At 39.8% G+C, this 20,415-nt stretch overlaps 1 protein-coding gene across 1 annotated transcript in view; it reads right to left on the reverse strand.

Annotated features, from left to right (window-relative positions):
* Positions 1-20,415, reverse strand: part of LOC146316127 (polypeptide N-acetylgalactosaminyltransferase 18-like) — a 202,660-nt gene that overhangs the window by 87,400 nt on the left and 94,845 nt on the right. Inside the window, exons 2-3 of the mRNA XM_084734930.1 lie at positions 10,040-10,247; positions 9,755-9,921 (exon numbers count right to left, since the gene is read on the reverse strand). Coding sequence (XP_084591056.1) covers positions 9,755-9,921; positions 10,040-10,247 — 375 coding nt within the window. The remainder of the gene's footprint in view (positions 1-9,754; positions 9,922-10,039; positions 10,248-20,415) is intronic.

The following is a 20,415-nucleotide window of genomic DNA, read 5'->3' on the forward strand; positions in this document are numbered from 1 at the left end:
AGTGCTGTTTGCCTTCTGCCCATTAAAACAGCTTCCTATAAGAACTGCTGGGCTCAGTCTGACCAGGGAACATAGTTAGAAGATCCTCAGTGGAAAGTAGACTGAAAGAATCACAACTACCAGCGTACAACTTCACTTTGACAACTAATTAGATCACCGTTTTGTAAATAAATTTGAACCACCACAGTGGTAATGAAAAAGGAAACTAATTTTCACCATCCATATAAACTTTTCTACGAGAGGCGTTGGCTTGTTTTCTCGCCCAACATTAAGGAGTGGAGCAAATCTAACCTGTTTCCACTCTCCATCCCTTGTAGTAGTGAGAGTGCAGGTACAGAGGGGCTGTTCAGCTGAATATGTTGTCTGATCTGCCTGACTCATTGATCCTTTATCTGCAAGTTAGAATGTGAAATGTGAATGTGATTTGAAATCATAATTATACTTCTAATAAATACTTCTGTCTGTTTAGTATTGAATCTAAAATGTATAACAATAAATTATTCCCTGTGGCTCTATTGCCAAGAAGACTATCCTCACAAAATGGAAATCCAGGAACAACATGCACATTGCACATTGGAAAAAACTACTTCTAGATAACGTCTCCACTGAATATCTATCCCTCTCCAGCTAAAAAACACTGCATCGAATCCACCTGGTCATCCTTCATTAATTTCTCACAATCCTGATTCTGTTTCCCCTCTTGCCTGAGAACCAACCGTACACAGAACACCTATAGTATCACCTAAATCTGCACACGCACTTACCAATCAATCGATCAATCATTGGAGTTCTAGTGTCTGAACTTATGTGGAGCTGAGGAAGATTAAGAGATAGATTCTTCTCAAATCTGAATTCTGCAGCCATTCAATTTCAGTATCTGTTGAATTGTGTGTCTGAGACAATACTGTCCACAATCCTGTTGTCTTCAGGTCATAGAAGTAAATAAGATGTTTATTCTTCTCAAACACAAACCTATAAATAGTAAAAACAGAGAAGCTGACAACTGTGTTTGGTCTCTCCATTATTTCCACATCTGTAACCTCTCCCTTTTTCTTCTTCTTCTTTTTCTTGTTCCCCTTATTATTATTATTATTATTATTATTATTATTATTATTATTATTATTACTTAATTTATGCGTTGTGTCTGTTGTTGACTTTCTGTTGCTGTTGTAATGAACAATGAGTGTCATTTTTTTTGTCTTTTAAGACTGCTAATTACTGCTACTCAATGTTTTTATGGTTATTATTATACTATTGCTCTTATGACATGACATGACCGACCAGACACATGTGCCGCCCTCCTTTATTTATTTCTCTCTCTCTCTCTCTCACGTACATAAATGATTATTCTATGTATCTTCCTATCACCATCCATTTTATTCTCTTTTAAATGCAGTTATTTAAACTAAAACTTAACACATCTCCAACATCTTACTGTCTCAAGTGCGCTTGGAGTATTTTTTTTTTTTTTGCTCTCTTGCTTACTGTTAATGTTTTGTTTGTCTGTTCTGTCCTGGCAATGTTCTGTTTTTTGTCTTGCAGATAATAAAATTGTTTGTTCACACAAACAATTTAAGATAAAATCTTTGCATATTAACGATTCATGCATGAGACCCATTATCTACACATTTTAATAGCAATTCATCCAATAATTTAAAGATACTTCAGTCTTGACCAAAACAGCGGGGCTGACTGATGTCCCACATGCTGTACTGTACCGAGCTGCAAACATGAGCTGTTTTTTTGTTGCTGTCTGATATTTTACAGACCAAATAATTAATTGACTCATTAAAAAGATATTTGTTAGATAAAATGATGGTGGAAATAATCATTACTTGCTGCACTAATGGTGAATAAATTGTTTAATTGTTATAAGTTATGACTAGGAGATTTGGCTACCAGCAGACAAAGTGATTTAAAGTAATGTCATTGTGACTTTAATGGAGGTTTGCACGGCTCTGTGATCTTTGATCAGCACTTTGGGACTTTATGAATACAACCCTGATGTCTCTGCTAATTTACTATTCTGGTGGGAACGCATAATGAGTGTGACTGCATTTCCACTTTTGCCTCCATCTCGCCTTAGTTGACCTTCATTTGTCATAATTGCACCATGTACAATCAATAAGCTACAGTAATGATCATGCACTTTCACTTCCAGAGTCATCTTCCATCAATTATCTTCATTATGAATTACCACCATGCAATTGTTATTCACTGCCAAGCGAAAGCATTAAATCATGTTTCCCAGAGAACTGTTAACTCAAATAGTTGTAATACATTAGGAGGGAATAATTTGAGGTAAATGTTGAATCTATTTATCCCCTGGTTGCTCCACTAATCAGCATTCAACCCTGTGCAGCTACCATAACTAAACTCTGATATAGTGTATTATTGAAGAACAGAGGAGCAGTGAGAGACCCATAAAATCAGTAGGCGACACTCGCAGACAGATCTCTCTTAATGGTAATTATAGATTTGGCAGAAGTGAAATATGTTCCACAGTACGTGATGCAATTATTAACACCGGCCTTCCAGCAGACATGTTGCACCCGTGCCTCGCCTGCGACAGCCGTAATACGTTTAAATCTGTTTTCATACAGCGGCGACGCAGCTAATGCCTGCACATGCCCTGATCTTTGCGCACCATCCAAAGCAGAATATAAACTAAGTGGGATGTAAAATATAGACAGTCAAGGCTGTATCTCACCTAGAGGAGTCAGCACTTACTGTAATGATTCAACTCTAGATCTTTGCCCCGTAATGTGAGGAACAACTCTTAATCAAATTGGTGTGAAGTAAATGAACTCTTCATTTGGCTGCAGTCTTGTCAGTAAACAGCAGGTTAGTCCTTCTGGTTTAAAGAGGAAGAGATTTGTTCTACTGATTAGTGCCAGAGTTCATCATTTGTGGACACGGCAGAGCAATCAGTGGCCTCGTTACAGAAAGAAAAAATCCTAAGTGCTTGTTCTTTCTTTAACTTGAAGATAGGAAAAAATCTTATCTTCCTATCAGAGGTTGCGCTAGACTTTTTCATTGTCTGTCATTTTGACTGACAGGGTCATAAAAATCCCGTCATAATCTATTTTTACCTGTCACTTTAATTTTTAAAATGATAATAATTACATATTCAATAGCATTTAATTTAGATTCATTTTTAATTAATATTCAGTCCAAAGAAGCTGAACAGAGAATCCACACTGTACTTCTTTTATCAACACCATCATCGTTATTGGGCTTTTTGAAGAAACTTCAGCTGCTGACACTCAGCTGCTGTGACACTAGGTGTGTTCGAGATGATCCAGGCCTGCGCAGAATTGATCAGCGGTGATCGCCGCATAGTGCATGCGTGAGATTTGTGTCCGACTTGATCCCGACTTGCACGTTTGGGCAACAATAACCTCACGAGATCGAGGCATCCGCAGTTTGTAGAGCCAGATGCCGCAGCTGCTCTCCACCGACTGCAAACGCCTGGCTGTCACCTGATTGACAAGCTGACAGGCTCTGATTGGCTCATAATTTTGACAACAAACAACACGTGTTGTATAAAATACTAATTTTCTGTGTAATTGTAATATTTAATGCTGCATATCAGTCTTCTGTTGTGCAATGAAGTTTTAATCTGTCAGATATTTTGTGTCTGATAATAATAAAGGTTATATATGAATTATCAAAAGAACAGTTTAGTGCTTTACAAGGCAGATAAAAGAACAGATGTTACATGTGTCAAAAGGAGGATCTCTTCTATTTTAACTTCAATCAACGATCAAGAACACACTTTATTTCTTCAGCTATGATCATGATCTGCAGACTACAGGTAACCTACAGGTGATCTAACAGGATGTTTGTGTCTCTTCCTCTACTCTCTCGTAAGTCTGTTGAAAACTGTCCGACTTGACTGCAGCTTTTTGTCTCCACCTCCTGCTGCGGCCGCCTGATCTTGTCTACTCTCCAGGCGAGGCGCAGTTCATCTCGAACGTACCTAATAGCTAATTAATATGCTCACTCGCCACCAAGTGGTCAGGGCTGTGAATTGCAGCCTGTCAAAATGACAGATGACCTTCAGATTTTTCCGTCACCATTTTAAAAAAACTGGTCAATAACGGAAAATATTCGGTTAACGCGACCCCTGCTTCCTATTAAAGAACCAAATTCCTAAACTCACGGCTGTGCTCTATCCTCTCTCAGACCTCTTACCTTAACAAAGGACATCCTTACTAAAGTGGTAAACTTGATTCTTCAATCAGCAGCCGTCCTGTCATGCCTGTAACTGTCTTTAAAATATATACAGGACTGCCTTTGTCCACAGTTGTCTCATCTAATTTGTCACTGGCTGGCTTGAAAAGATTTCAACGTTTCAACAACTTTCTGGGACGTTTTGGTAAGATTTTTTTTGCCAATCATCGACCCACTATAAGGATTTGAATGGATGGATGGAACGCCATTTCTGACAGTTGTTTTGAATTTAGGAGAGGGTCTATGCCATCGTAACTTAATTCCTAACTTTGGAAATTCTTCAGTTATGATGATTCTGTAATAGCTAAATTCCTTTCCTGAGATAAGATACGATGTTTTCCTAAATGCAGATAGGAAACAGGTTTCTGTAACACCAAAAATCCTAAATGTCATCCTAAACTGACAGTAATTTCAGACTTTTAGAAGTTTGTGTAATGTGGCCCCTGGTTTTAATTTAAAGTGACACTATGTAACTTTTCAGAGAAGTTACAACACATTGAGTCTCATGCAAGAACATTTTTATACTCTTAACTTTCTGTCCTTTTTTTGGTACGGTGGGCACATGTGTGCCACGTCAGATCCAGCAAATGCCCCTTCGTGTACTTTAGTGTATTTTCATGAGTGCATTTTCAAATTAGCATAATTAAAACCAGAATAATAACATATAAGGCAACACGTTCTGCTCCTATGTCAAAATGGCATCAAAGAGTAATAAAAAAAAAGAACTTTGAGTTCAGAGCTTGAAGTCCTGCTTTCAGGGATCAATAAGGGAAAGTCTGTCATTCTAACAGTGACAGCAGAGGAATTAAGAGACCTGCTAAAGCTGAGGAATGGGGGAAAAATGATAATGTTAATGCAATGTCACTTGAGGGTTGTCCTGTCAGTAAAATAAAGATGCAGATTTGACTTTGAGATAATAGCGGGTAACGGGTCCGTTCTGGATCAAAGCTTTGCAAGTGCTGGCAGGTTTGCAAAACTGGGCCCGTGCAGGACTTTGCTGTGAAACTCGCTAAAAAATAAGAAAGTATCCAGAGACAGCGTTTGGTTTGTCTATTCTGGGCTACTGTAGATTATTGATTATACACATTATACACAAATGAAAGCATACTTATGAATATTATGTTCAATTTCTGCTATATTCTGCCAATAAATCGCAAAAAATCTTCGCACACTGGGTCTTAAAAGTGACTAATGTTTGCAAACTTTAGTTAATATCGCTATGTAATGGATATTACTGTGTCAGTCCACTCACTTCATAACTCTGCTTCATTTGTACCGTTTACTGCAGTGGCTGCTCACAGTATCACAATGCTGTATTTCCCTAACCTGCTGCCACTCCCTGAGTGTCTCCCTCCTTGTATGTGTCTGTGAGTGGAGACAGGTATGCTGGAGTCAAAGCAAAGCGTCACCAGCTGCATCTCATCTCAATAATCAAACACTGAGCCACTTCCGCACTGTCAGGTCGTAGCCTCTGCTCAGTCAGTCCGTGCTTTAAATCAATTTTATGCATATATCCTGTTTTCTTGATGTTGCCTGTTTTCTTGTCAAACCCTGCCTCTGGTTCATGTCCCCTTGTCTCATCAGCCTTGTTTATCTGCCCTGCACCCCTGCTCTTCTCAGCTTCTAGCTCCAGGCCCAGTTTTCCAGCTATCTGCCTAAGCTTCAGCTTTGCATTCCCCTTTCCCCCATCTCTTCACAATAAATGTTTTTCTATCGTATCCCAGTCTGGGTTCACTTGCTCCATCCCCTTTAACATAAAGTTCTCATTTTAAGAGTAACCCCGAAGTGGGTTTCATAGGGTGAAGTATATATAGAAACATTAGCTGTGCATTCCAGAACACATACTATTGTATGTAATATGCCAGAAAAATGTATGTAAAATGCAGTATGCCAAAAATACCAGGATGTCCTGCTGCATCCAATTGCATTTTGCAGTATACAAGCCTGCATGTTTTTCTGGCTATTCTGGCCCACAATTCTTTGCGATGGGTGTATGACCAAGAGGGTCACAGTTCAAGCTGTCATGTTATGAGGAAGAAGTATGTCCCATTTGTATGCATAGGCTCGTTCGATATGAACCAGGCCTGCACAGAATCGACCGCTGCATGATGCATGCTGATTAGATTTGGGTCCAACTTGATCACGACTTGCTATTACATTGTGCACACATGAGCAACGATAACCTCACAAGATCAAGGCGGCCGCATGACTGCAAACGCCTGGCTGTCACCTCATTGATGAGCTGACAGACACTGATTGATTAGTTTTGACAACAAACACCAAATGTATAAGATACACATTTTCTGTGTAATTGTAATATTTAACACTGGATGTATTAATCTTATGTTGTGTAATGAAGTTTTAATCTGTTAGGTATATTTTACATATATATGACTTATCAAACAAGCTGTTACAAAGTGCTTTACAAAGCAGTCACAAAAACAGGATCATGTACCAGTAGGGGGATCTCTTCTGTTCCAACTTCATCAGCAATCAAGAACACACTTTATTTTTTCAGCTATGAATGTGGTCTGCAAGTGACAGGTAACCTACAGGTGATCTAACAGGATGGCAGTGTCACTTCCTATATGTTCTCTGTAGGCAGCTGGAAATTGTCCGACTTGACTGCAGCTCGTCTCCACCTCCTGCTGCAGCCGCCTGATCTCGTCTACTTTCCAGACGAGGCACAGTTCATGTGCATCTGTCACTGTCCTGCACATTTCTGGTGGCACTGTTGCGTTCCTACAGTGTTATCTGTCGGGTACGCCTTGAAACGGTCTCCTGACTACTTAATTTAGTTCATCAATGAGTAAATTTTACAGGAATATCTCAGAATATACAGATAGATTTGTGTCCAATTTGAATAAATATTCTTAAACATTCATTTTGTTTCAGATAATAATCAGAAAACTACTGCAAAAATGGCAGGACAACAAAAATCTGGTGCACAGACATGTTAAGGCGGAGAAGCTTTTTTTTTTTTTTTTTTTTCAAATCTCATGTGTTTTTGAAACTTTTTCAGAGTTATTGGCAGGTTTACCAGTATGAAACAGACAGATGGACATTTAAAACTTGACATTAGCCTGAATGTTTATTTCTTTTTTTGGAGTTAATTCAATGACTCATTATCATGGAGTTGAACCAGGCATCTTTGAGAAACACACAGAACTATGTAAAAAGAAACTGTCTGTTTGTTTGGCAGAGTGACAGCTAGTTAACTGTGGAGGATTTGTGGCTGCTGTCTGAGTGTGAGGAACGAGCCAACGTACTGCTGATCTTAATACTGTCGTCAAATTGTTGACAGTGAAGATGGTATCTTTTGTTACTACAGAGTAAAATTTTGTTTTTTTGATAAATTCAGATCTGTGGTATGTGCATTCTTTGGTACTGAAGTGTATGAGTTTGTGTTCTGTGGTACATTAGAGACTCTGAACAGGACGCACTTACTATAATATTACACAGTTATCGTATGAGGAAAACAGAATAAATACAATGAATATTTTAAAGTAATATTACAAATTGCTGCTGCTGGAGTGTGGTATTTTCAGTGCTACAGTATTTTAAGCTCATTGCAAGTCAATAAATTGTACTGCATATGTTTCAAGTCTTAAGTCCCACCCTCAGTAGACCTGTCCCGCCTTTGCAGTAACCTCAATATCACCAGGGCTCCACAAACACGAATTCAAAGCAATTAAGTCCCACTCAAGGGGTCTACTTCCATGACTGTGGTTGGGTGGTACATGCTGTAAGAAAGAGCAATGACAGTATGTGCCAATCAGGCAGTAAACGACACTGAAAAGTTGGAATAAATTAAAAATAATGAGGTGTTTAATTTAATCAGTTTTGTTTCTGAGTCTGTACAAAAACAAGAGATGACCTAAAAGTGAGAAGGTGTTATTGATTGTACCTCAAGGAACAAAACATGAACAGTTAGGGCAGTTTACACACATCAACAAATGCTAAAAAAGTGTGGCACTTGATCAGTTACTTTATTACTTATTACTTTATGCATATAAGTTCTGGATTTTGAATGAAGAAGAGGGTGTAGGTGTCATTATACCTTAACAGGATAATTAAGCCTTTTTTAAAAAAATCAACATCAGTTACAAATTATTTTCTAATAGAGCAATTTATATTTGTTAAAACATGTCTGGTAAGGATCTTTAAAGAACTCTCTGACATGCTGGAACACACATTTGGTGTATTCTTGGGAAAAGAGCGAGGTAAGAAAACTGATAACACTGTTGTGTCTGTGCGTTCGGTATGGAGCTAGAGCCGGGAGGCAGTTAGCTTAGCACAGAGACTGGAGCAGGGGTCACCAACCTGCCCCTCTCCAGCGGTTCCCCGTGCATCTGAGAAAAAATGAAACGGAAATGAAATGTTTCTTATTTTTCTGCTGAAGGCCACACTGCATGGGTCAAACAGTCTCAGTAAAAGAAACATACAAAAAAAAATGCAAGTATACCTCAAAAACAATCCAAAGCACACTGTAAGGTTTGTACAAAATTAAAATGTCTTCATTTTACATGACAAAAAGGGCATATCGGCCAACACAGGTCTTCTCTTGCCTTCATGAATAACAGTTCTTATTCTAACATGTTAATTTTCACTTCTCATTTTTGTAGGTCTAAAATGACTCTCACATTCTCCAACTATAAAAAATGTGTAGCTTATACACTGACTAAAAAAAAAAAAAAAAGCATTTCGACTAAGATATGCATCATAGCCTGCATCTACAGCTTTGTACCTTTTCCTCTTAATTTTGCTTTCCTGAAAAGATTCTTAAGAAACTCTAGAGAATTTAATAGTTGTGGCTCCAGACAGATTTTTTTGGGGGACAAAAGCGTCTCTTTTGATAGCAAAGGTTGCAGTCGCCTGGACTGGAAGCAGATTTCTTTCAACTCATAAACAGACACAGACTCTTTCAGCGAACATTCAGCATTAATTTGAACTCTATTGTGAAACAGGCAAACCAAATCTATTATTCCATCCCAGAATTAAAAAAATTAAAAGCGGACCCACAGCTGCATCGTTGTTGTCAGAGAAGTGGGTATTTCAACTTAACATGTTTCCCTGATCTTTGATAACCCATCATGGTCATTTTACTATTTACAATTAACTTTTATTCAAAGTGACATACATCTGAGAGCTGAAACAACACAAGCAAGGATCTAGTTTAAGATTTCTATATAGTATTATATTCTATATAGTATACGTTTCTCTTTGAAACACGTCCTCTAAGGACCCCAACAGATCAAAGTCAGAGTGAAAGATTTTGCAGAGAATCAATCAATAGCCAAATATATATTGATTGTATATTGATAATACTATAATTTTACCCCTGAAAACCTGTGGTTAAGGTGATTGTTTTCAAGGAGAAAAGTTGCTGCCAAGAGAGATATAAAAATGGCCGACACCACACTGATGGCTCCCTATGGATGGACGGAGGTACAAATGAGGCTAACCTCTGTGCTTGTTCACATTAAGTGAAATGAAGAGAAAGTTCTCTGATTCTTACAGCTGTTGCTGTGGTCGTCCACCAGTATGATCTCTTTGAGCAGGTGTGGCGGAGTCCTCTGGATGGCTGTGTGGACGGAGCGCAGCAGCACTGACAAGGCCTCGTTGACAAAGATGAAGATGACGCTGAGCTGAGGAAGATCTGATGAATATGACATGTTTCTGCACCTGGTGAGGGGGGGTGAATAGAGAAAATGAGAAGCTAATTAAGTAACATCATTCTGTTAAAGGCGAAGTCCATACGGATCAATAAATCAGTGAACAACACATCAATCAACTGACTGACCCGTCCGGTCGTAAATCTGTGATTGGCCGGGTGAGGGAGATGCGGTCGCTAAGGTAACCATTGTAGCCATAGTAACGGAACTTCTTGAGGGCGACCCTTCGACTCTCTGGGCCCAAGTCGTGACCCCAGTGGTCGAACAGCGAGGAGGCAGAGTCCGAGGCCGTGTCTGAAGCAGATGCAGTGTCCTCACTGTCCTTCTGTGGGGCGTCTGTGGACAGAGAGGGAGAGACATTGCTGAACTTCAGACAAACTGTTTTTTTGAGGAAATATTTTCACTTCTTGTCCAACAGTTTTCTCCTTGACCCATCACTAACTGCTGTGCAACCAGATGCTGCGACAGATAACTGATGTTACGCTGTGGAAAAACTGAATGACAAATGAACTTCCTTCAACTCTATTCATGGAGCTTTGCAGGAAAAATGACTGCGGCCGAGCGCTAAGCATGCTGTGTGGCTATCAAAGAAAAGCCGCTTGCTGAGGGCTGAAAGAATAATTTCAGCAGCACGGAGGGAAAGGATGAACACAAATGTGATGCGCGGTAACAGGGATTTTCATTGTCATTACAAGTAACTCATTCTGGCAGCTGCGCTGATCTATTTCTGCAGAGGTGGACACAAATCCTCCAACATGCCCAAGGAAACATTTTTTTTAATCAGCACTGCAGCTCACTGTTGTGTGCTTCGTGAGCGGCACCAGCCGCTTCCCATGCATAGTGTAAAACAGTAAGAGCAGAAAACATGCTCAAGGCCTGTTAGGTAACAAAAAAAAAAACATTTGCAAACAACAGAAAACAAACTCGATGAGTTTAAATATTTATATTTTATGTGAATTATAGGACGCAAAACAGATCAAGAGGCTGGACTCATTCTAGCTCCTCATGATGTAAACCCAGGGATGTAGAATGATGCTCAGCGGCCTCCCTGTCACCGGCTCTCACTGTGTGGCAGATTTGGGGCAAAGTAGCAGCAGAATGTAAATGCAGTGGTCTGTTGTTTGTCCGAGTCACTAGAAGACGGGGATCAACTGAAAGAATGAAATATTCATGAGACTGAGGCATGCTAAAATTCCTGTCCCATGTGTCCAGGTAGTGAAAAGATGCAAAGCGTGTAAACAAAGAGCGTTTTTTTCTTTTTGTAGTGAGTGTTATCACTGCAGAATTTTTTTTAAAACATAAATGTCTTGATTTCAGTAATAACAATTTTGTCCACGTGAGTACACAAATCAAAACAAATTCCAAGGATATACTGTATGTATCTATAGACTGGCTCCTGAAAGCAAAACTAAAATTTCAGTGTTCCTTTAAGATTCTGACTCAAGTCCGTCCAACATCACTTTCCTTTTTCTCTCCTCCAAACAGGCCTGCTGAATCCACTTCACCTTCTCTCCCTCCTGAGCAGAATGGGTTTTTCATTAGTTTGAAGAGCACTACTTCACGTTTGGAAATAACATACTTAATGCTCTCGTGGGTGAAATGCCACCTCCCTTATAGCCACATAATAAGCACCCTGAAAGCACTGTAAATGATTTTGTGGTACACTTATCTTGCCCTTAAATACATTTTGTCACACCTTAAGTTCTGAGGAGTTTTAAGTTGCTTGGGAACCCTTTTTGAGTTGATATCTGACAGAAAGAGGAATGGTGTTGAAAAAGCTTTTTATATTCAATGATGCTTTTAGTTAATGCATTGTGCTTTTTAACACTGGAGAACAGCAGGAATGAGTCCCTGTACTTTGAAAGGTTTCTCAGTGTGGCCAAATCTTCAAGAGAGAAAAGGGCAGACACATCACAGGGCGACTACACCTGTGTTAGGTGTCTTGATGTTCAAGCAGAGAACAGACAAACAGAGGGGCGGTGTTGTGTCCTGCCCTGCACTGTGTACAATATATTTCATTATTAATTTAGTAGAGCCCAGCTACCCTTTCCAGCATGGCTGGAGGGCAAAGCTTACCTCTGTAGGAAAAGTCAGGGTATGTGTGTTTGTTTGTGTGTGTGTGTGTGTGTGTAGTGTACACAGTAGTTACAATAGTGTATGCTACGTCCATGTGTGTCTTAATTTGTGGTTTGCATGCATGTATGCTTCACTGTGGACTGTCAGGGGAAATCTAATTACAACTAATGAGCAAATAATTAAGCACATATCAGATGGATTTGACATTATAGATACTGTATGCATGGCAGCATACAGTCTGGCAACAGCAATGCATGTAGATGCTGCAGCTAGCAGTTGATTCAAACATTGCTGCTTTTCTCTTTATATCAGTTATTGACAGAAATACACTCATAGACATTGGAAAAGAGCAGTGGAACTTGAGAGAATGCATACAGCACACACAGTCAGATCAGGTGGATGCACCACCGAGGACCACCCCATGAGGAGTGGAGTACGAGGACAAGAGCCATGCTAACCCAGCTTGGATTTGAGGCTGCTCCTGGCAAATGTCCAGTCCGGAAAATGAAACAGACAAAATGGGACTCAGCCTGGCCGACTTTTTGTGCCACATCTTACGGAGACCTGCACAACAACATCCCCGGATCAAGCTGTTGCACTCAATGGGCAGACCCTGCTCTGAGCTGACAGGATGAAACAGACAAGACTCCAGCAGGACGAGGGGAGGAGGACTCTGTGTTTACATTGATGATGCTTCATGCACAAATACAGTCAAAGCTGATGGACAATGTTTCCCAGGTGTTGAACTTTTAATGTGAAGATGTTGACCTGAGTTTAACGTCGGTTTTTGCAATGTGCAACTAAAAATAGAAACTGATAGGTGCAGAAGCATACAATCCTGATCGACTGGACAATTTGGAACTGGTTCTTAACAGTTCTGGTTCTCGATTCCTATTCCTTGTGCAGTCATGAGACTGGTATGACATACACTTCTGTATCCTTCAATAAAGCTCCACAAAACGCTTAGAAAAAATCCATACAGTTACAGAACTATTACTTACAAATTGACATTTTGGGCTGATGGTGGTGTTAGGTCAGGGGTCATTTGAGGGTCATTATAGTTCAGCCTCAGATGTCAGCCTGGCCTGTACATGTCAAGATAGATTGCTCTAGACCAAAATGCGAGACAAACTGATCTATAGAGCTATAGACGCTACAGAATTTATGGTTGAAACAAGCTGTTTCCACCTGCCCCAGAGTAGGTGAAGGTCAGGCAGGCTGCAGGAACACTGCAGGAGTGCAAGACAAGCTCATCATTGTAAATTGACAATAACAAGTGAAGACAAGTCTTACTCTGAAAGCTGATCAGTTGTTTGTATCTGTCAAATATCTGTCAATGTAAAGCTAAGTCTGTTATTCAGAACACAAAAGCCCACTGCTTCAAAAATAAACACTCTGGAGTTGGGAGTTCAGTGACCACCTGCCTTCTGCCTGCCACTCTACACCAACATACTGTTCAATTTAACCGTCATAAACATCTACTCCTTCTGAAATTTATCAATGCTTTCTTATGACTCAAACAGAGACTTAGTCATTTGGCGAACATTCTGCATTAATCTTTAATTCTAATTAACATGAAATGGGCAAACAAAACCAGTCATTCTGGCACAGAATATAAATTTCATTCGGGGATACTGCAGCTGTAGCTTTGCTGTTAGAGTACCAAGCAATTCAACTTAGCATGTGTCCTTCATTTCCGATGACACATCATGGTCATTTTTTGGCTTTTTACTATAAATATATTACAGATTTCTCATTTAGCTACTGTAAATGTGCAAATGGGCTCAGTTTTTGCCACAGCTCCACATTAATCTATTTTTGCAATAAGTTTTATGCCCTTCTATCCTAACCTGATGACCAGCTGGTAGTACACACACACAAATGGGGGTCAGAGGTCAACCCCTACAAGTAGCTGTCACCATTCATTTTGGCAGCATCCAGAACTGCTTTGTGACGGTAAACAGTGGAAATTTGTCCTGTGATACCCTTGTTGGGGATAGGAACTTGGCTGCCTGTCAATGTCTGCTCAGCTGTGATTACACATTGAGCACACACACAAAAAGACACACATATAAGGCACAGGTACAGACATGAACGGTTCAGACAGAGAGAGTGAGGAGGACAATTCTGGAAATAAATTCTGCGATTTTTTCCTTTCCCCAAAAAATGAAATGCATATTTGCAAAATTGAAAATAGGCTTTAAAAACATTAAGATGTACAATAAAAAAAAATGTATCAGCTCCCTCAGACTCATAAAATTCAACAGAGAGTATAAAAGCGAGAAAAAGGGAAGAATAGTGATGACATGAGCGAGAGAGATGAGGTGAAGCTGGAGGAGTCCAGAGAGTGACAAAATAAAAGTGTCGGCAGGATGCGGAGCGAGCTATGACAGAGTGATGGGAAGGAGGAGAGGCAGAGAGAGTGATGAGGAGAACAAGAGAGTAAAGGGGCAGTGACAGAAGGTATTCATCCCTGGGCATCTGTAAACTAGGCGACCCTGAGCTCCGTCACATCAGCTCGCAGACACACACTCTTTTATTGGCTCAGACACAGAGACAGCTCCCTCGTCCACACACACATACACACACACACACACACACACACACACACACACACACACACACACACACACACACACACACACACACACACACACGCACACATACACAAGGTATCAGAGCCGGACTCCCCACAACCTAATGGATTAGGAATGGGCTCCTCTGCTGGCTGACAAAGTGTCTCACCTTGTCCTCCAGTCACTTTATGCAGAATTGGCGTGCTGTTGGCTCAGCAGGCAGGACGCTGCGGGCCAGATCTCAACCCCCGCCAGCGCACCACTGTCACAGGGCTGCAGTCAGAGTCAAGATCTGCTTCAGTCAAGCACTGAGAGCAGGGCCATTCCACACTAGCATAAATATAAAAATAAGTCTGTGCAATCGAAGTTGCTCCTTATAGTGTTTTTAATTGTATCACCACATGTGACGTTTTGCCCTCCAGCCCTTCATCAGACACATGAGGACCTGTAAATGCATTTTGCTCAAAAATCCAACTTCATCTCCTCTAGTGAGAGAGAAATTTACAAATTTAACATGTAGAACACTATAAGAAAAACAAATTAAAGCTGAAATGTGAAGCCCAGGCTTGGACAGTATAAAGGTATTACGGTACAGCAGGGTATTAAGAAATCCAGACAGCATGATTTTCAATACCGTCAAAAATACCATCACTCCTCTTTCTTTTAAATTGCTATCTAAATCGTGTATGGAGGTGATTTATTGTAGCGCCCAGCATGTGCCACAGTCAGTCTCTCTACAGGCAGTCTCTCTACTGGTGGACACAGCAGCACAGCTGTGCCGTGAAAACTTGGCATCAAATGCAGGATAAAGCTACAGGACTAGCCAGTAAAATAGACAAAAGTCTCTGCTCTGGGAGTAATTTGGAATATCAGAGCAGAGTGAGGCTGACAAATTACTGTCTACAGTGGCAGAGAGTAACGGTGAATATGCACTGAGCAGAGCAGGGAGTTGTTGTTCTAGCAGTAAAGGTACAGTTAGAGTTTGAGTTTCTCGCTGAATAAAAGCTGCAGCCTCTCAGGACCAAAGTAGAGCTTCTGCGTCAGTTGTTTCCCAACTACAGGAGAAGCATCATTTTGACAATTAGCTCCACCTACGGTAAAGAAGTGTAACAGTACAGTGGAGTACAGTTGAGTTGAGACATTTGACGTAAGTTTTACACATATACTGCCATAATACCATATCCCTGGTAAAATGTCAGGAAGGTATGAAAAAATAGATACCGCCTGAACCTACTGAAGCCTTTGAAATAATATACAATATAGCCACCATTTGTTACTTAGAAATGTTTTTATTTTAAAAAATATTTCAAAGCTCAGTGAAAAGCTGTTTTACAAAACTCAAAGCTTTATATATATTGGTCAGCTAAACCAAAAAATATTTTTTTGGGGAAAAAAAAAGATAAGATGAAAGTATGTTCAATATGCTACTGTTCTTGCTTGAAAGCTGATCTCAGGTTACCAACACATTGTACTTGTTTAGTAGTGGCACACGGTTATAAATACACAACATACATACTCATACTCATATCCAAACGTATACCCATACATATGCATAAATGCATACACTTGCCTGTACACATAAATACTCATGCATATGAATGTATGCATAGCACATACAAACACATAGGCCTTCACTATTTATAAAAGTACAATAGCATATGGATACATACACACAAATCTGATCCACATGTACATCTTGAACTGAGGCCTGTGTCTGTTGAGGTGCACAGTAACCTGCATCAGGACTTATATCAGCATAAAAGAAACAGATCTGCAATAGTGGTGCTTATGTTCTTATTAATTAGGGCAGGTGACGTTGTTGTACATTAGTAAATTGATTTGATTCCAGAATTTCCATGTGAGATTAAACATGCAATTAGAAATTTGTTCCAAACTTTCAAAGGTTTATAGACATGATTTCGCATTTATATTGTCCATAGTCTTCCAGTTAATGGTTAATGTAGTCATCTTTTATCTTCCATATAATTCAGAATGCATTTTCGAAGGATCTAAGGTTTTTTTTTTTTGTTCTTTTTCCATTTTGTTTTCTTGTCTTTTTTTTTTGTGTCTTTTGACAGACATGGACTTCCACCTTTAGTTAGTAAAATTTGGCGAACTGTAAAAAGACCAGGGACAACAGTGGAAATAAAAATGAGTGATGCATATTTCTTACATCTGTACTGGTATGTATGAAAACAAAATGTGTGGTGACAATACGCACACCACGCTCATACTTCAGACCACAGGCTTTTCTAGAGGGAGCTCAGTGTGAGTCAAGCGAAGACAGAAAAATACAGTGAGAGACTGAATCAAATGTGTAATCAAGTGTACACAAGACATTAACAGAACCTGAACCAACAGAATTAATAATCAATATAAATGGACTCCTGATGGTGAAGTTGGATTTGAAAATGTAGTCACTGATCTAATTCACAATTTCCTCTCTGTATTATTTCAACCAAATCAATTAAACATGACTGCTACAGAAATAAATTATATTTACAATAAATCAGCCAGCAAAGCAGGTCTTACTACGAACAGCTCTGCATCTGAACAGAGACTGAAAAAGGGAGAGTGGTACAACAAGGACTGCAAAATTGTCAGACAAAAACTGAGAGAAAAGTCCAATCTAAAACACTGTAAGCAACAAAACACAGACCTGAGACAAACCGATGTTGAAACACTGAGAGAATACAAACAGACAACAATACGAAGAAACAACATGATGATCAAAAATTAAGAAAAATGTAAGTGCATTCATCAAAATCCATTCTGGAAGAGATGGAATAATTTAAGGGAAAAAAAGACAACCTGTCTAAATCTCAGTAATGAACATAAACAAATACAAGAAAAATTAGAAAAATCTTTCAATCAACAAATCAGAACCCTCTTGATTACCAAATTATGATGAAATAATTAGAAAACAGCATTAAAGAAACTATAATCTGGCAAAGCATGCTGAAACACCCCCTAAGCTGAAACAGGCCCTCAATCAGGTTGCTTTCCTCACATCTGGAGCTAATTTCCTCAACACATAACATTTTTTTTCCCAGCATTATTAATACCTGGATGCTTCCTTATGGAACATAATGTCAATGTCAATATTACAGCAATGATGCTGATATATACTGAATGTATAACTGACTGACAGGTGACATGCATTGTTTTTGGAAATATGACTAATGTCAAACTGCAATACTTGTGTGTGTAACACAAGCATAATGTCCAAGTCCTAGTTTTTAGCGCTTCTTCACTGTGAAACAAACAAAGAAAAACAAACAAAAAACAGCTGATGCGAGTTGCAGAGTCTGGTGATAATTGCCTGTAGGCTCATCGCTACAACCGACTCCTCTCACATTAAACATTGTGATCACAAAAATGTTGGTTATAGCTGTTTTAAATATACTTACAGGTCATGCCAGCACAGTTTTCACTGCAGGCAAACATTATGCAACACCCCGTCACCAGTGTATTTTTAATGTGTAATAAATTGTAGTTTGAGGCTTAAGGAAGAACACGAATTTCTAAATTTCTAAGGCCTTTCTCAGACTGGAGGAATCTTCATAATGATGTAACATGATATGTGAAACCTGTAATATGGCAGCTCATCAGGTAAAGCAGGGTTGAATGTTCTTGAATATCCCTAAAAAAGTTGAGGTGTCTTCCAGTTATATCTGCAACCACAGTTACAGTCACAACTCCTGCAGTCCTGCTGTTTGAATCCTTGTGTAAATAAAAGCTGAGCTGAAAGCTGTGGCTACAGCTTCAGGAACCTGCACCGTTTTAACAACAAGACACAAACACTTTTCTGCCGGAAAATTTGGTTTTGATTTACATCTAAAAAGTGAATGCTTGTTTGGATTGATGTAAAACCTGACCGCCCCCCTGCATACCAACTGCTCGCCAGGTAACAGATCAAGAGGAGCTCCGCAGCTCGGCTGTCAGCTGAGCTGTGATTGACGGTCGACTGGTAGATAGGGAAATGAAGTGTTGGGTGACAATTTTTTCAGCAGGAAGTAAAAGGCAGTTGGAGGGAAAAAGAGAAACCAAAATAATAATGAAGTCTAAACTGAACTCTGCACAAAATCAAACCTCCAGACAGTCTGAATAGAAGATGCAGATTCTCAGGTTTGTCACATAAGTCAGACACACATTAAAGGTAGTACTGGTGACAGAGATGAGATGTCATCTGAGGACAGAGTCGACATTATTAACATGCGAACACACGCCTGTTGGTGTGGAGGGGGAACTGCTGGGAGAATGTGATGGTGATTCAGTGCTGGATCTTGTTTAGGGAGCAAGAATTCCTGCTCTGCTGTCCGTGATTCAGCGTAACAGATGCTTCCAGCGTCTGCTCATTCTTTTTCGAAACCTTTTCACCTTTTTGTAATGATGCTGGCCTCATTTTCAAAGCCTCACAGCCACATCCTTACATCCATATGAGACACCGATCTTTGAGTGTGTTGATTCAGGGAAATTTAATGTTGTTGCTGCGAATTGAGGAATTGGAATTTATATCCTGTTTGCAATCAGCTCTTATTGTGATGGAGTGAAAGCTGAGTGTTTACATCACCCATCTAGTGTTTGTTTTTATCCTCAGGATTAAATCACACAGTAAATAGAAGATCTTCTGTTTATTCAGGCCTATTGATTTGTGTGTAGGATATAAAGATGCACATAAACAGCTTAAATTGATCAAGACCTTAAACGGGACATGAGCCTGATTTGCAAAACACCGTGCGTGGATGTAAAAACACTCAATTAGACCTCTGCGCCTCCTCCATCTACTTTCGAGTTGCACATCGGCCCCGCATTGAAACACTTGCTGCAGCTGCTGCTTCGCAGGAACCTGTCCCAGCAGGCTTTGCACTTGTAACACAAACACACACCCACTCACACCCGAGGATTTGAAAGAATTTGTTTTCGTGGAGAGAATCTCATTTGCTCTGCAAGCCCTGCAACATTATCTCCCTCCGAAAGCTTTTTGTGTTCCAATATTTAAAGAGGCAAAAGGGAAAACAAGGCAATTCATTTGCCTTTTGTACTCACTGCGAGCCCCTTCAAATCACACAACAGCTTCTTTTCATATCACAGCGAGCGATGACTCACAAAAAGTGCCTTTTCCAATTGTTTGCAGTGCGTTTGATTGCGTTGCCACGAGCGTGCTCGCACAAGAGTCATTTGCAAAATGTTGTGCTGCTCCCAGCTGGGGCAAAAAGAGAGCCCATCTGCACATCCCCCAAGTAAGGGAAACTAGTTTTTGCAAGTTTTGTGCGGCTGCTTCTTACAATGACACACACATACTGACAAGAGACAGAGAGTCTGTGTGACAGACAGAGAGAGATGGCGGCCTGCAGCCTTCTGCAAAAGTTCACACATGATTAATTTAATCAAGCAGCGAGCAGATGGTGATTTGTGTCTTCGTCCTCTCCCCTCAGGTAGGAATAATGTGTTTAATGGATCACACCTGGACAAGTCAAATCTGTGCTTACAGTCTAACCAGAGAGACACATAAGGACCAGAGCTGTGGTGAACGAGCCATTTTTAGATGTTGAATTATAACTTTGCTAGCTCCATATATCTATTAAAGTCTGGATTCAGGTTCAGACTAGCTTAGCATAAAGTCAGCCACCATTAATGAATGAAGCGTATCTTGTTTGTTTAACCTGTACAAAAAGAGAAATGTTAAATGTTTAATCAGTGATTTTAGTGGAAGCTTCTTACTAGAACTATATCTTGGTGAACAAATGGTGGGTGCAGTGACTGTGTGCCAGAGATGCCCACACAGAGAAACTGGGCGGATGGATACACTGTATTTGTCAAGAACTTAACTCCTTGTAAAACCACAGGCA

This window comes from Lutjanus erythropterus, chromosome 13 (genome assembly GCF_056507025.1).
Source record: "Lutjanus erythropterus isolate fLutEry1 chromosome 13, fLutEry1.hap2, whole genome shotgun sequence".
Taxonomy (NCBI): domain Eukaryota; kingdom Metazoa; phylum Chordata; class Actinopteri; order Lutjaniformes; family Lutjanidae; genus Lutjanus; species Lutjanus erythropterus.